This window comes from Mytilus californianus, unplaced genomic scaffold (assembly GCF_021869535.1).
Source record: "Mytilus californianus isolate M0D057914Y unplaced genomic scaffold, xbMytCali1.0.p SCAF_1, whole genome shotgun sequence".
In the NCBI taxonomy this organism is placed as follows: domain Eukaryota; kingdom Metazoa; phylum Mollusca; class Bivalvia; order Mytilida; family Mytilidae; genus Mytilus; species Mytilus californianus.
Genome location: NW_026262581.1, coordinates 61109327 through 61127344, shown reverse-complemented (window position 1 = coordinate 61127344; position 18018 = coordinate 61109327). Strand labels below are relative to the sequence as shown.

General features: G+C 33.8%; 1 protein-coding gene across 1 annotated transcript in view; it reads right to left on the bottom strand.

Annotated features, from left to right (window-relative positions):
* Nucleotides 1–887: 887 nt before the first annotated feature.
* LOC127724628 (uncharacterized) overlaps nt 888–18018 on the bottom strand; it is a 38429-nt gene continuing 21298 nt past the window's right edge. Inside the window, exon 4 of the mRNA XM_052231673.1 lies at nt 888–2718. Coding sequence (XP_052087633.1) covers nt 888–2718 — 1831 coding nt within the window. The remainder of the gene's footprint in view (nt 2719–18018) is intronic.

Below are 18018 nucleotides of genomic sequence, written 5' to 3'. Positions count from 1 at the left end.
TCTATACAAAATCTCACAATTTTGCACAACCTCTAGCGTGAAAAAAAGTTCGGTGACCCATACTTTTTATTATATTTTTGAAAAAAGCATGAAAAAAACTTCATTTTGAAAAATTATCAAAAAATTCTATCAATTTTAATTAAGACGCCCAGCCATCTTAAAGTATGACGTTTTGTAGATCAGCGTTCAACGTCTCAAGGTTGATGACTTAAATGAAGGCATAAGCAGCTCTTTTTTTATTTTCGACTGTTAGGAAAGTCGCCGAATGTGAGTCATAGAGATGCTAATTCAGCAATTGAGGCGACGGCAGAAATTTTTTGTTTAAAACTTAATAGCTTAAAAGACTGAAGATTTGGATACTTCATGCCTTGTAAAGTTGTTTTATGTTCTAACGTTTTAGTCTCTCATTTGTCCATTTTGTTTGATTTAAAAAAAAAAACTATAATTAAGAATTTTGATTTAAAAAAGAGAGTCGAAAGATACCAAAGGGACATTCAAACTCAAAAGTCGAAAAATAAAGTGACAACGTCATGGCTAAAAATGAAAAAGACCAACAGACAAACAATGATACACAATACACAACATAGAAAACTAAAGACTGAGAAACACGAACCCCACCAAAAACTAGGGGTGATCTCAGGTGCTCTGGAAGGATAAGTAGATCCTGCTGCACATGTGGCACCCGTCGTGTTGCTCATGTTAGTAAGTAATTTACTGACATTCCAAACATTTGATAAATCCTCCCATTCGTTAGAAGATAACTAATGAATATTAGCAATACACTGTGTATATGTATAGAGCACTCCACCGTGCTCAATATGCAAAATTTAATTTTTATAACATTTTTAAAAGCGTGGCATGAAAAAAAGTTTCCTATTAAATTTTTCTCAAGACCATGGATTTTTATTTCTATAATCACAAACAAAAACAATCGGAATCTGGTTTTCATCTTGTTGAGGAACAGAAAATTTGGCTGTTCTCCAAACCAAGGACTCAGCACCTCGATACGTATTACTGTAATATCTTGGTCCGTTTGCTGTTATTCTAATAGCTCCTTGAGTATTCCTGTATCGAAAGAAACGGCGCTTTTGACGACCCGGGATCAAAATCATTGGTTGGCAAGCAATTCCACATTCATCAACCGCAGTGATAAAAATTCTCGTCGCCTTTTGTTCCGGATTTTTGATACCGATATACGAAATTTCCGTTGAAACTGTGCGTTTGTTGTCCAAAAAGACTGTGTCTTCGTATATGCCATAGTAATTTAATCCATATGAAGAAACTCTAACTTTGAACAAACCAGATTTATCGTAACTGCATGATTTACGTTTCGAACGTGCATTGGCTTGCAAATTAGAAGTAAACTCTAATGGTTGTCCATCAGAAAACACATCAGTATTATTCAATTTACGTCCTTCCAAGTCAACTGGATACGACGCATAAATTATATCACCATGTCGTAAATTGACAACTTTGACTGGAACAAATACCCATAATTGTTTTCCTACTTTACAATCTAACCTAAAAGAATTCTGAACTGGATTTCCACCACATGCTTTTTGAAATCTTGGTATTTTCAATTCGTCAATAGAAGGCATTATTTGAGGAAGACGTTGCGTATTGATGTTTGAAGGAGAACCAGACCTTCCCCCTGTCACGACATGGCGTGTTCCTTTCAGCCCAGGCCTACCCTTGAACCCATGTTGGCCTTGACGTCTCTGATTTCCAGGTGTCCCCGGTCTGAATCTAATACGTGGCGTATTTGCAATAGTGATAGGCTGCTTCTTCAATGTTTTAAGTGCAGAGAAAAATTCCTCAGCTGTTATTTTTCTACCAGACAAACCTGCAGAAACTGGTTGACCTCTAGAGCTTGACGGAAAACCAGGTGCAAAACTCCTCAAACCTGGAAATCCTGGTTGACCTCTAGAGCTTGACGGAAAACCAGATGTAAAACTCCTTGGCGGAAGAGGTTTTCTTCTCGATGTTGGACTTCGTCTATTGTGCACTTCAAAAACATCTTCAGGAGTAAAGCTGGGTAAGGCGGCCTCTGATCCTTCAGAAACACACCTTTCCCTAAATATATCACATTTAAGCCACTTGGACCCACACTTTGGTGCCTGAAAGCTACACGATGGTTGAGGTGCACAAGTATAATAAGTCTCGGTCCAGAAATCTTTATATCCATCAGCATTTGTAAGATTAACATTATTGAAAGGTGGCAGATTTGCCATTAAGCTAGAGGATTGATGATCCAGCGTGTGCAAAACATCGTCTGGGTAGATTTCCGGATTTTTGCCTTTTTGTTTCTCACGATCTCTATAAAGCTCCCATATGCAATCAATAAAAGCATGATGCATGTAGAAAATAGGATCAAAAGGAGCAAGGTCTAAGTTGTTCATATCGCCACCAACCCACCCATGAACACCCTTATGGATATCTTCTAAACGGGTCAAGAAATTTGTGTAGCTAATATTGTCACTTAAAAGCGATATCAAAATACTTTTTGTAATAAGCAACGACGATTTACCATTTTTGACTGATCTATTAATTTTTCTTATCCATCCTCCGAAAGGCACTGATACAGTTTCATGTGCTTTTCCAATAAACTTTTCGGTAAAAATAACAGTATCAGCCGGATTTTCCATTGCACTATCTAAGGTGGAATCCCAGTACGGAAGCATGACATTTGGGTTCTTTTCTTGCAATGCAAGTTCGTACCTAAATATGGAACAGAAAGAAAAATTGGCATAATTGACTTAAGAATATTTGAAGATAAGTCTAGGTTTAATAAACATTACATAACTGTTTCTTGTGCAAAGGTATCGGAACGATTCAACTGTCGAGTCACCAAATAAATGATAATGATAAAAAAGATAAAATTAATCACAAAGAAGCAAGCCCAGAACAACAGACTACATCAACCATCAACACCCTAATTGCCCTAAAAAACACCACAGATGGACATAAAAATACAAACATCAACGAATAAAAAATGGCCAAAATAGACTGAATTAGTAAAAGCACAAATTGCGCAGGGTTAAACCAATTTACGTGCACCCTAACCCCTTTGCCTATTTAGACACTCTGTCGTAAAACCAAAGCATCACATAAATGCAGTTACAAACATGGTAACCGCTTATTTAAATCAAAATGGGTTCACACTGCCACTAAAGAAAACAATTTAAATGGACACTATTTGTGAGGCGACGGCAAGTCTTAAAAATCATTAAACCATCAGAAGATGTACATATTTTAACTGAATAAGTGAGTATATCACGCTTTTAACCCTTTCAGCTGAAATTTCCTAAATTTAGAATTATCATTTTAATGTTTTAACTCTCTTAACGACATGACAATAAAAGGTATGACGAGAAATACCATCAAGTATGATTTATGTTTACGAGAAACATGATATTTAATTGATAATCGAAATGCACCTTTGGTGAACTAAAATTCGTACCGTAAAAGTATGTACTTCAACTTGGTCGCTACCTATTCTAGTAGATTGCTACTTCTTCAGGGAAAGTTGACCATAAATGATTTTGGCTATACTTTTTAGGTATTTTTTGTCATATTCATGCACCCTTCCTTTGAATCTTTAGGATGAGCGTTCCTGATGAAGGTTAATCCAGAAAAGCGCATCGGACGCAAGAAATGTATTTAGTGTTATTTTTATTTACTAGCACTGGGTCGATACTACTGATGGTGGCCTGTAAGTCTCCGATGGTAATATCAGTTCAGTGGGCAGTGTCTAGGTACTGACATGAATTTATAACTGACTGTGTGTTTGTTTATTCCACATTGGCTAAAGGTATAGGGGAGGATTGAGATCTCACAAAACGTGTTTAACCCCGCCGCATTTTATTTGCGCCTGTCCTAAGTCAGGAACCTCTGGCCTGTGTTAGTCTTGTATTTTTTTATGCAAGAACCCCCTGAGGGGTTCATGCCTTTAAATTGGTGAGTTTTGGTAGCTTCTATGTGTCATTCGGATATTTCCGGAAACAAGATTCTCGGAACTTCTCGAAAATGTTCGATCATTATACAGGTAGTTATCTATGCATGTCTTTGATACGGTCCCTCTATGGATAGGCTACCACGTGACATTTTATATTTTAACAATCAAAGTTCATTCGGATAGTAAAGAAATAAAGACTAGGTTGCAGTCAAAAAATTATTTATATGTTAGAACCTATTTGCCTTTTGACAAAACATATGTGTTTTAATAATGCGAATGTTTATTAAATATCAAGTATAATGATAACGCTATTATATAATTCATGCTTTGAGACGGTCCCTGTACGTGTTATGTGTGTAGTTTTAATACAGCGTGCTGTTGTGTATCGTGACAATAAACCTGGGAATCGTTTATTAATAAATAATGTCCCAGAATAACTGATTATTTCTGGGCGTTTATCACGTGATATTTTGTATTTCAATCATAGCCTGGGAAGATTTCGGAAAGCATGCAGAAAATTAACCTGAGACCACCATTATAAATATTTATCTTAGGTCGGAAACACAGTGCTCGGAAAGCAGAAATATAATTAAACAAAAGGATTTTTCTGTCAAAAATATTTAATTCCATTAATAGATACTACCAGACCAAGAGAATATTCATTAAAATTATCAAGTTTAAACTGAGACTAAATTTATCCTTGCTAGAATATAATTAAAGAAGCTTATATATAAGTGGATAATGTCCCACAGGATTGAACAGTAAATACATTTATGAAAGTTATATGCAAGATATGAGCACCAATGAGCAGGGATGCGTATACATAAGTTAGTATCTAAATTTTAAACGGTAGTGAATGAACAAATACTTTCATGGTTTCAATTCACAAGGATTTTAAATCCTTGTATCTCACAAAAACAAAACCGTAATTAATATTAAACAAGAGGCTCATGAGAGCCTGCTATCGCTCACCTGTAATTTCAGTTTCAGGCATTTAATTTTTTTATAGATCTTACTTTGCTGAACAATTTTGTCATTTACACTTTCTCTCTTTCTATAATAATATTAAACCCAATACATAATAATATTAAAGATAATAAACCAAAACTGTCAAATTTCCTATAAATTAACTATTTCTGGACAATAACCCAACAATAAGTTGTCTTATTGGTCTAAAGATTACTTGACAGGTAGATCTAAACCTGTTTAACACTTTCACCTTTGTCAGTTTTGCTCTTACTGCTTTAGTTTTTGAGATGAAAGCCAAAAACTTCATTTGACCCCTATGTTCAATTTTTAGAAACTGCCGCCATGTTTTTGAATGGATCAAATCCCCGAATACAATCTATAAACTAGATACCCTAAGGAACATTCAATTAAAGTTTTTGAGTATTTGGTCAAGTAGTTTCAGAGAAGAAGATTTTTGAACATGTAATTAAGACTTTCACAAAAAATGTAAAAAAAAAGGTTTGAAGGGCAATAACTCCTTCAGGGGTCAATTGACTATTTTGATCATTTAACTTATTTGTAGATCTTACTTAGCTGAACATTTATAGCCATTTATACTTTCTTTCTGTCTATTATAATATTAAAGAAAATAACCTTAAACAGTAAAATTTAATAAAAATAAACTATTTCCAACAGTTACCCAACAATGGGTTGTCGAACTTGTCTGACAATTTCATAACAGATAGATCATGACCCATTTATCTCTTAAACTCCCTTTCACTTTTGCTCTAACTGCTGTAGCTTTTGAGATATAAGCCAAAAACTGCTTTTGTCTCCTATGTTCTATTTTTCGCCATGGCGGCCTTGTTTGTTGATGGATCAAAACTTTGGATACAATTCATAAACTAGATACCCTAAGGAACATTCATTTATACATGTCTCCGTCTTTCCACCAACAATACGGTAAGGTTCACGTTTAATGGTCGCACATTTTCCCAAATTTTGAAACTGATATCACTTGAAAAACCGGGATGCGGTATTCAGTACGTAGATGAAACTGGACGATATTTATCTAAAAGCACACAAGAACACCTTTATCGTTTTAAAAGACCCCATAAATTCAAAAGTATCATTTATCAACACCTTAAGAAGCACAATCATCCTTTTAAATATTTAACAGTTCAACCTTTAGAAGTAGTTAATAAGCAGTCTGGGGAATCTCATTCAAAATTTGTACGATCACGAAAAATAATTGAATTAAATTGGATTAAAAAATTACAGACAGCCTATCCTCTCGGTCTTAACGACAATATCATGGGAATTGGTAATATATCTAGAACAGATTCTGTTAACATTTTGGATATAGTTTCTAAAACAGTACGTAAAAACCGTTCTCATGGGCGTAGAATAAATCGCAATCAAAGAAATTTTCGTAATAACATTACAAATATTTCGGACCTAACTTCTATTTAAAAAAACAACGGTAGACACTATCTATTAAGCAAGCTCTGTTCTTTGCCTGTTAATAAATTACATCGAATTTTGGAGGAATGCAACACAATTCCATATTGCAGTCCTATGTATGAAATCGTCCAAACTATAATTGCATATTGCTATTCTAAATTGTTTCCCAAAATTGATCGCCCTGAAGATCACGAAAAACATTTTATTAAAATTAAATATGTCAATAAAGGTTTTGATTTTGTAAATATTGCCGGTATTTTTAATGATAATTCTGTTGAAGAACAAATTCCTGGCTATTTTGATAAAACTGAACTCCCTCTTATTTGTTATGTTTACAAAAAATCTACCCGGAAATATGTGTTTAATTACAGCGAAGTGTGTAAAGATGTTAATATCAGTGACAACACACCTACCTCATGAAATTGCAGTACATCCGAATACATTTATACATTTATAGCCCCAGTTCCCATGTTATAACAGGAGACCTTAACATCGTTCGTGACCGAGAGTTGAAATCATTCCTCAGTAAAGGACCTAAATACCGTCCTCCATCAATTATTAATTGGAATGAGTGTCGTAACATCATACACGACTCACTCCGTACTTACTGCTCTAAATGGATAAAACCAGAAAAAGCTGACAAGAAATTATTAGATTCTTTTTTTAATTCGGTAATGCAAATAGTTGATATACGTATTCAACATTTTAAAGATCATTTTACTCCTAACAACAACCATAATAGCCCAATTTCCCGTATCATACATAAACTAAAAGAACTCGCTAAGGAATATATTTTTTTCCCGGCTGATAAGGCTGCTAATAATATCATTATTGCTTGACGTAAATTTTACATTGACGTTCTACAAAAGGAAATCACGAATTCACCAACAGCCGCCCAACTGACTCCATTTTCGGAAAATGACATCTGTAACAAACAAAAACTTTTAGCTACCTCTTCACAAACAGAACCAAATACAATGAAAGTTCCAACTATGAACTAGCTTCCGAAGCTGCACAAGACTCCTTACAAATCAAGATTTATTTCGTCTTCAACCCATTGTTCCACTACTAAACCATCTATTCCACTTACTAGTACACTTGGTACAATCAAAAACCTGGTAATAAATTGTTCAAATAAGGCCTTTGAAAATAGTGGAATTAATTACTTTTGGAGTGTCAAAAATTCGTTGGAAGTACTTGATAAATTGCATGCTTATATTGGTGATTTCGAATCTGTTCAATGTTTTGATTTTTCTATCCTATATACCACGTTGCCTCATAATCTTAATAAGAAAAAATTCACACACCTTATTAAATGGGCATTTAAAAAGTCGAAATGCGAATATCTATGTTCAAACTCTTTTAGGTCATTTTTTAGTAACAACAAACAAAAGAACTATGACAATTGGACCTGCTTTGATACTATAACTGCCCTTGAAATTTTACTAGATAACATTTTTGTACGCTATGGAGATTCCGTATATCGTCAGGTTATCGGAATTCCCATGGGAACTAACTGTGCACCACTTATTGCGGACCTTTTTCTGTATTGTTATGAGTTACAATTTATGACTAAAATCAGCAAAGACCCATCGAAAGAACATCTGATTCAAAAATTTAATAACACTTTTAGATATTTAGATGATACATTGGCTCTCAATAATGACGACTTCAGTATGTACACTAAAGAGATTTATCCTGCCGAACTGACTTTAAATAAAGCTAATACTAACAATGAACACTGCCCTTTCCTGGGTCTTGATATCTTTATCTTTAAGTTTTATCATCGGTACAAGGACATCATTCGTAAATATAAATCAACATGCAGACATCTTATACGTTCAGGTATTTCACATCCAATATTTTATGGTAATATTCTTTATAAAGCACAAACATGTCGGCATTCACATCAAAAGCTAACCAAACCTTTAAACAGACTTATTCGGAAAGGATATAGTTACGATACTGTTGTCAAGTCATTAAGGATTGCATATTTTGGTGTTAATATTGATTCACTCATAGGGTCTTTGCATCGGAAATAAACACATTTATTCTAAAACCAGTTGTTGGCATGATACGGGTTATGTGTTTCTCATATATTTTATGATGGTGTGATACTAAACCCCTAACGGGAGGGATTGTACTTGATTTTCATATGATGAAGACATAATCTTTCAATCAGTTTAATTGATGTCTGGAGCTGGCATGTCAGTAACTACTAGTAGTCCTTTGTTCATTTATGTATCATTGTCATTTTGCTTAGTTTCTTTTGTTACCTATTCTGACATCGGACTCGGACTTCTTTTAAACTGAGTTTTACTGTGAGTATTGCTATGTGTTTCTTTATTCTACATTGGTTAGAGGTATAGAGGAGGGTTGAGATCTCACAAAACATGTTTAACCCCGCCGCATTTTTGCGCCTGTCCCAAGTCAGGAGCCTCTGGCCTTTGTTAGTCTTGTATGTTTTTTTTTAATTTTAGTTCATTTATATGTTTATGAGTTTACTGTGACGTCCATTTTTACTGAACTAGTACACAATTTTATTTAGGGGCCAGCTGAGGACCACCTCCGGGTGCGGGATTTTCTCGCTGAGTTGAAGACCCATTAGTGGCTTTCGGCTGTTTTCTGCTCTTTGGTCGGGTTGTTGTCTCTTTGCCATATCCCCATTTCCATTCTCAATTTTAAAAGTTTGGAAGTATTTAGCCCGGTAGTGTCAGAGAAGAAGATTTTTGAAAAAGTAATAGACTTGCACGAAAAAATGTAAAAAAATAAACATTGCAAGGGCAATAACTCCTTAAGGAGTCAATTGACTATTTTTATCATTTGACTTATTTGTAGATCCTACTTAGCTGAACAATTTTGCCATTTACACTTTCTCTCTATCTATTATAATATTAAAGATAATAACCAAAAACAGTAAAATTTAATAAAAATAAACTATTTCAGATCGTAACCCTACAATGGGTAATCCAATTGGTCTGAAAATTTCATGGATTTATAAGTCTCTGCTTGCATTTTGCATAGCAATATATTCATATAGTGGAAAGTTAGAGTTTAAGAAGAGATTGATTTGATAGATAAAACGGCAATCAGTAAATTCTTGACGTTTGAGATTATTGATATTATATTCTAATTTTCGGAAAAGATTCATTAACAGAAATGTATGTTAATAATCTTAAAATTTCAATTATTTTTTTTATTTGTTTTTAATAGTTCAACATTATAGCATCTTAATCTTTTCAATATGGTACGTTTTGAAAATTGTATTCATTGTGTTGACCAGCTATCCTACACATCTTGGTTCATTGACATTTTATATCACCCTCTTCACACGACACACTATCGGTTTGCGTTCACACAAATTCCGGATTAAATGGCAATGAATCGGAGTCAAAACACTTGAGGTAGATGCAAATGCGTATTCTTATCTAGAGTATCAGTGTGTATGCTTTCTATTTACTATTTCTTGCGCAAAAAAACCACGTACATGCATAAATATAAATATATCTTTTTATATAAATTGGTTCCTTTGAGAGTATGTTCAGGTATTCATAAAACTTCTGAAAATAAGATAGTACTCAAAACTAAGTTTTCCTGTAAAATATTTGGATTGATTTAAGTAAATTCAGGAAATCTGTGACAGGGCAAAAGTGGACGTCTTTGCTAAATGATAGATAAAGAAACAGCTTTACAGAGTATAAAGGTATTCTATGTAAAGATTAATTAATCCTCTAGTCTTTTCAATTAGCGCTTATTCGGCCTGAAACCCAAGCGACAGATATTTATTATGTAATAAGGCATGAGGGCCGTCAAGGGATTTCAATCAGTTAATTCTTTGTTAGATTAAGAAAAAACTTCCTTGTGAACATCAAAGAATAAAGTATTATATTTCAAATTGTCTGTATTTTCCCAGTTTACCAGTCAGAGGTTATTATAAGTCAGAGTCATCAACCAGTCAGTGGTTCTCAGTCATTATATCAGTCAGACAACAATTGGTCGCTCACATTACATCTGCACAGTCACAAGTAGTTCACACATGCAATCACACACACCAAACCAACACGCCAAGTATAAAGCTAACAGATTTGTGGACGACCCAAAGAGATTCCAGTACAGCTCTACCAAGTTAAGTCATATCAACAGTAGATGCCTTTGAACAGAAACAACAAGACAGGTGTTCATCCAAGTAATTACCCTGGTACAAGATCCAGATCTAGATCAACACAAACAGATACCTCACCACAACACAACGAAAGTCACCTGGACTCTTCAGACGAAGAATTGTTAGAAAATTTGGGTAATATAGTATCAAGTTGCTTAGTAATTAATTCAACAGAGCTTGAAATCAACATAGTTCCTGAAATAGTTACAGAAGACTCAAATTTTAGTTTTTTTGACGAAATGACAAGCTCAATCCAAGTACCTAAATTCTGTGATGAGTCATCACATGTTCCAAGTCAATGGTGGAAATTATTAGAATCATACCAAATTTGTTCCAAAATGAGTGACGAGCAAACCATTGCTTCACTTAAGTTTCATTTTAATGGTCAAGCACAGCTCTGGTTCAAATCTTTAGAAGGTGCAACAAGAGACAATATGCAAAACCTAAAAACGGCATTCTTAAACAGATTTTCCAATCGTAAAACAAGCAACGAATTTTTTAAAATTCAACAACTTGACCAAGAAAGTGGCCACCAGTATTTAACACGCATTCAACAACTGGAGCAGCAGAACTGCCATAAAGTGCCATCATCGAACTGGCTATAAATGGCATGTCGCAGAATCTAAAGCCACACGTTTCACATGACACAAAATCATTTGATGAACTTCGACGATCAGTAGAAATAGCTAACAATGTTATTAATTGTAAACCTCATCAAACACAAAATAATTATTGTTCACACAATTTCAACAATTCATGTACTCAAAGTCATAATAATAGTTCAAATATTAGTGCAAATGATAAACTCAAGTATGTTCTTCATTAGCAGAATCTTTAAAGAGTGTAGTTAGACAGGAAGTTATGTCCATGCAACCAAAACCACAGTATCAGACACGACAGCAGTATGAGAGAAGAAAACACATACAAGGTGACAGATGTAGAGGTTGTGGTAAGTTCTGTAAAATTAGAAGACAATGTCCAACTTTTAAAGTTAAGTGTTTTCAGTGTGACAGAATAGGTCATTATAAAGAAGTGTGCGAACAAAAAAAAAATGAAATAAAATCAGAACACTCACCCATCTGGTAATGGTCAATAGGGAAACGCGCCTATCCAGGGTATGGATAGGCACATTCTTTGCAAGAAATGGTCAAGTCAGCCCAAAACACCAACAACACCCAGATCTCTCAAAGAAATAGAAGTGCAAAAATTTTGCAACTAGTTCATTTAAATGGAAATTCTGTTCTAGCAAGTATAAACAGCAGTTTGGTCAGCTGTTTAGTGGACAGTGGTGCTTCAGTCAGCTGCTGTTCTGTAAGTTTAGGCATAAACAGTAAAAGTTTTCGTAAACCATATTTCAATGAAGCTGTGGGTGTTGTTGGTGAAGCACATAAAATGTTAGTTGTTACCCTTCATGTCACACTAGGTAATGTAACAAGTAAACAGAAATTTCGCATCTTAAATCACATGCAACGAAAAATGATATGAGGGCATGACTTTCTAAAACACAATAAAATCCATCTTGATTTTGACAAAGAAACATTATTCATTCCTGAAACAGGAACAAAAAATCAACAGCAGTTGAAATGAATTCAGGTTTAGCTAGGACAATTTCTCCTATCACTATTCCACCTCTTTCACAAGTTGACATTCCCATCAGAGCCTCAAGGGTTCAAGGTAAGGTTGCCATTCTGGAACCTTTGTCTAGTTTACCACAGCAGTCTTTAGCTGGTGCAAAATGTTGCATTTCACTCGTCAATGGGAATGAGTCACTCATGAGAATCATGAATCCTACTAAAAAAGGGGTTTTCTTGCCTGCAAATTCTGTAGTAGCTTCTGTCTCTCCTGTTAACTCAGATTCTGTTACTTCACTTAGTCAGAAAGTGGACAACTCTAAACATAGTCAAGATACTGCTTTGGTTGATAAGAAAATATGCAAGGACACATTAAACTTTAATTTAGACAATTCTAATCTAACAAATCAACAAAAAGTAATTCTAACACACTTTCTCAATAAAAACAGGAAAGTTTTTGCTAAAGACATGAGTGAGTTAGACCACAATGATGTCTACCAACACAAAATAGACACAGGGAATGCCCCACCCATCAGAAAGAGATTTTATCGTCAGTCACCTCATTTCTTAGAGGAAATGAACAAACAAATTGAGGAGTTACTCAAATATGACATCATTGAGGAATCAAACAGTGAATGGGGGCACCAGTCGTCATGTGTCGTAAAAAAAACAGGCCAGCTTAGATTTTGTTGTGATTTTAGATCCCTGAATCAGGTCTTGGCAACAAAATGTTTTCTTTTGCCTCGTCTTGAGGATGTCTTTGACTCTATTGGCAAAAGCAAAGCTCAAGTTTTCATTACGCTGGACCTTTTCTTAGGCTATTGGCAGTGCGGCCTTGCCCCTTCTACTGCTCACAAGTCAGCCTTTGTAACGCCTAGTGGTGTATATCAATAGAAGAGACTTCCTTTTGGTATAACATTAGCATCTGCTTCTTTTCAGCATATGCTCACTCATGTGTTACATGGTCTGAATTACCAAATGGCTTTGGTATATGTAGATGACATTTTGGTATTCAGTAGAAACTTTGAGGAACATATGAAACATATGAAACATCTCCTGTTAGTTTTTGATAGACTCTTATCAGCAGGTTTAACTCTGAAACCAAGCAAATGTGAATTTACCTTGGTCACAGAATTTCAAGGGAGGGTGTCAAGGTTGATCAGTCTAAAGTTGAAGCTGTCAAATCTTTCCCAGTACCAAAAACTGAGACACAGGTCAGAAGCTTTCTAGGCCTATGTAACTACTATCGCAAATTCATTAAAAACTTTGCATACATAGCCAAACCTCTGACAAACCTTACAAAGAAGGATGTTCCATTTGAGTGGTAAGAAAAATGTCAAAAATCTTTAAACAAACTTAAAGATGCACTCTGTTCACCTCCTGTACTTGCCTATCCAGACTTATCTAAACCTTTCATTCTCATTACAGATGCTAGTGGAACTGCTATAGGGTATATCTTAGGTCAGTTTGATTCGGAAGGTAGGGAAAGAGTCTTACAATGGTCGTTCTCTCTCACAATCTGAAACTAAATGTGAAAAAGAGTGTTTAGCTGTCTTAGAATGAATTAAAAACTACCATGTTTATCTTGCTAATAGTCACATTAAAATCTACACTGACCATCATCTCTCAATTGGCTTTCTAGTATTAAGCAGTCTACAGGTAGATTGGCTCGCTGGTATACAAGGGTATGACTATGAAATATGTTTCCGTAGAGGCAGTAAGAACACAAATGCAGACTGTCTGTCCCGTAGTGAGTACCCTCATACTGATAACAATCTCCCAAAGCCAGAGGATAGCATTCCTTCTATTGATGTTAATCGAATTTCAACATCTGAGCCTAATAATTCTGAGCCTGTCGAGATTACATTTTTCTTCATTGAAAACTCACCTTTTCAAGAACCTATTTTAGCTGCAATAGACACTCCCACCGAATTCAACATCATTACTAAAAATATAAAGATGCTCAAAAAAAATTGTTCTGATTTTAAAGACATGTACTCAAATGACACACTACCTGAAGAGAAAAAACGTGCAGACAAGGTGAAACATGATTTCCGACAATATTGCTTACTAGATGGAGTTCTAGTCTAGAGGGGTAAAACACAAAGATCCATTCATTAAACAACTGGCTTTACCTAGAAAATTTAGGAATGATGTTCTAGCTTCTTACCACAATCTTGGTCATTTTGGTTTTGATAAGACATATTTTGCTATGCAGCAAAAATATTTCTTTCCTGGTATGAACTAAGCAGTTACAGACTATATCTGAGGATGTGATATGTGCCAACGAGCAAAACAACCAGCACATGCAAAGAGAGTACCACTCACAAACATGCCAATTCAAGATACTTTCAGTAGATGGAACCTTGATATCATAGGACTATTCCAGGCACTTACAAAAGAATACCGTTAATACTCATAATAGTTGATTCTTTATGTAAATGGACAGAAGCCTTTCCAGTTAGATCTGAGAGTGCTGAAGAAATATCTAAAATTCTACACAGAGAAATCTTTTCCAGATATGGAACGTGTCATAGTCTTGTTACAGACATGGGTCAGGGTTTTGCCAGTAAACTTGTTGCTGCAATCAACCAAATCTACTGACAGACTTGTAAATGTCTGTTGTAAGATGCATAGTAGATGCCTTTCCTACCTCTATTTTGGTACCATGGCCCACTTTTAAAAGTCCTTATTAAGACCAGCTAGCAATATTTGGTTTGGGCTATGACACATACATGGTACCTGCCTTTTCTTATGTAAACATTAAAAATTAATGTGAACAACGCATATTTGAAGATTTTGAAAATGATATTCTGGTCTTGTAAGAACTGAAAATAAATACAAAACAGATTGAAAAATATATATTTTACACAATAAAATGCAGGATATAGATGTTATACAAAAGTAAAAATAAATGTCCAATTAGCAACAAGATAAAAATAACACAATATCAAATGGTCATCCCCTGGTAATTGTTTTGTAGTTCAAAATTTATAACTCGTTTATGTTTGGTTTGGACCCCTCTTTTTTAAAATGACATTTGGTTTGATTACGTTTGAAGATTATGTTTACCAATTTTCATGAAAAAGTCAATATTGCAATTTTTTTAAATTTGATAAATATACAGCAAAAAATGACGGTTTTTTTTCTACAATCATGATCATTTGATTAATATGAGTTATTTGTAAAAATGAAATGTACAAATTTATAGAACATTTATATAATACAGAAATTACAAATAATTTAGCAGAAAACAGCTTGTGTGCATCTTTTAAAACAAAAAAGTTATGTATATCTATCGAAAAGAAAAAAACGTCCACAAATCCGAATTTTGAGGAAATATCTGAAATTTCAACCTCAATTTACTCAAAAAGTAGCACATGGTGGTATATTTTTTATTACATATTTGATTTAATCAGGTAAAAAATAGCCTATATGCAAAGGAGTAGGTCCGGTAAGGGCCGATTTTGGCCTCAAATTTCAGGTTCATCTGACGAAAGATTTTGGATACTTTTTAAACACTTAACTGTCTATTTCAGTTGATTCAATTAGTTTATGTGAAAAATGTTAACTGATTTAGTCATTAAAAACGCTCCGATTTAAGCTTAGATATGAAAAATCTATCAAATATGACGAAAAATGTCACTTTTCAGATGGTTTTTGTCAAAAATGAAAGTGGCCGCATCCGTGTTCATCCTCAACCTTTATATATGTTATGTATTATCATCAAATACAACTTACATTTCAATATTAAGAATGAACACAAATGCGGCCACTTTCATTTAAGACGGAAACCGTCTAAAATTTAACTAAAATGCTAAATTTGTGAAGATTTCAGTAATTTAGCATGACTTGATGATTCTAGTACCCAATATATGTGCATTGAATTGTCAAAAACAGCCCATATTTATGTAGCAAAAGCATTATACTTTCCATTAAATAACTAAAAGTTTACATTTTAACAATTTTGTAAAACTGCTATACTTTGGGGCCAAAAAGGGGTCTTACTGGACCTACTTTTCATCAAAATTTCATTATGGGATCAAAACTGTATCGTATGCCCTTAACGTACATGTATCAGAATAAACACCCTTGTTTATATGAGCGCCGTAAAATAATGCCTTAAACTCTAACCTTCAAAAGATAAAAGTTCATAAAAAAAATAAGATCTGTAAGAAGAGGTTGGTTGTTTAAAGACTTAAAAACTTGATATTATGTGGTATAAAACGTCCACAGCAGAAAATGCCGAGGTAAGGCACAGTGTCCTATAAGGAACAAATATAGTTAAATAAATGAATAGTAATTCAAAGAGAAATGCACGTGTAAAAATGAATAAGTATTGGTTGAATGTTAAAGTTTTTAATGGTTCTATAGCGATCACGATAAAATGTTGAGAAAAAACATGTGTTTTAATGTTCCCGTTTGTAAGGATTTAATGTTAGTTTAATCATAAGAATTTGATTTTAGTAGATATCCTAATGAAATTAGTTCTTAATATGTTAACTTAGCTAGTCATCATGTAAAACCTTGATTGTAGCAAACACAATGTATTCTAGCATAGGCAAGTCATTATCCACAATGTAAAATCTTAACTGTAATCAAATGTTTTAGAAAACTACCCATTGTAAAACGAACAACAAATCCGACTAAAGTAATATAATAGAAAATGAGGGTATGACTTGCGGTAGTTCTGGAGTCGAAGCAAAATACCCAGGAAAATGAGCATACTCCAGTGAGAGGAAATGACTCGGGTATGTTTGGAGTTCGAGCAGACTACCAAGAAAAGCGGGCTTACCACAAAAGTATAAGTAATAGAGAAACGATAATAATAATGATATAAAAAAACACCAACGCTCCTAAAATAAAGAATAAAGAGATCTGTAAATGTAAAATATTTTAAATAAAATTGTTTTATTGATGAAAGAAAAGGAAAAAAAACATAAATAAATAAAGTACTACATGTATATGGTCATATAAAGTCACGAATTAAAATAACTAAAACGCAATAAGTCATTTTGGTCATATCAATTTGTCTAACCGATATATATATATACTATCAACTGATCATAAACCACGAAGTCATATAGTCAAATCCAGTTGAATTTTTCCTATTTGATTAAACTTGACACTTAGAACATAAATAAGGTTTGACAGCTTAAACTCTTAGAAGTATTTCCTTTAGCAAATATATCTAATTCTTTTCTATTGTTCACCTAGAATTCTATATAACCAATTAATCGGATTTCCCCTAATGGTCGTAAAAACAATGTTTTGAGTAATTTAAAACAGTAACCCTAAATTATGTAAAAATGTAAATTCAGAAGAGATCTAACCAATTGAAACTGTTTTCATAAAATTAATTATTCTAAAAGGCATTTTGATTGGTGAATAAAACGAGTCCAATCAGCCACGTGTTCTTAGGGTTTAAAATAGGACCAAACATTACTCTTTTGGTTGGACTCGAAATTAACATACATTTTATATAGACATCTTTATTTTATTCACCAGGTTCGTAAACTAATAATATCTGTTTAATGAAAAATATAACGTAACCTTATTAATCTATTAACGTAACAATTTTATAACAGAAAACTTTCTTTACTAAAGTTACCATAAATATCATGATAAACTATTTCAATTAATTACTAAAGTAATTTGATAGTTGTTAATTTAAGTTCATTTTAAGAATCAAACTCTTTTATTTCAAATTAATGTGTTTTATATGAACACTGTTATGGTTGGACTCGAAATAAACAAATATAGTCATATTTGTTTTATTCACCAGGAGGCCTCGAAAGAACGTGAACGACAGTCCCCCAATCTGTTGTAATTAAAGCAGTACATAGCAACAATGTTAAAACCGGTATCGCACAATAATCGCTTTAAGCGGAAGAGAAGAGGCAACTGCCTTAGTATGC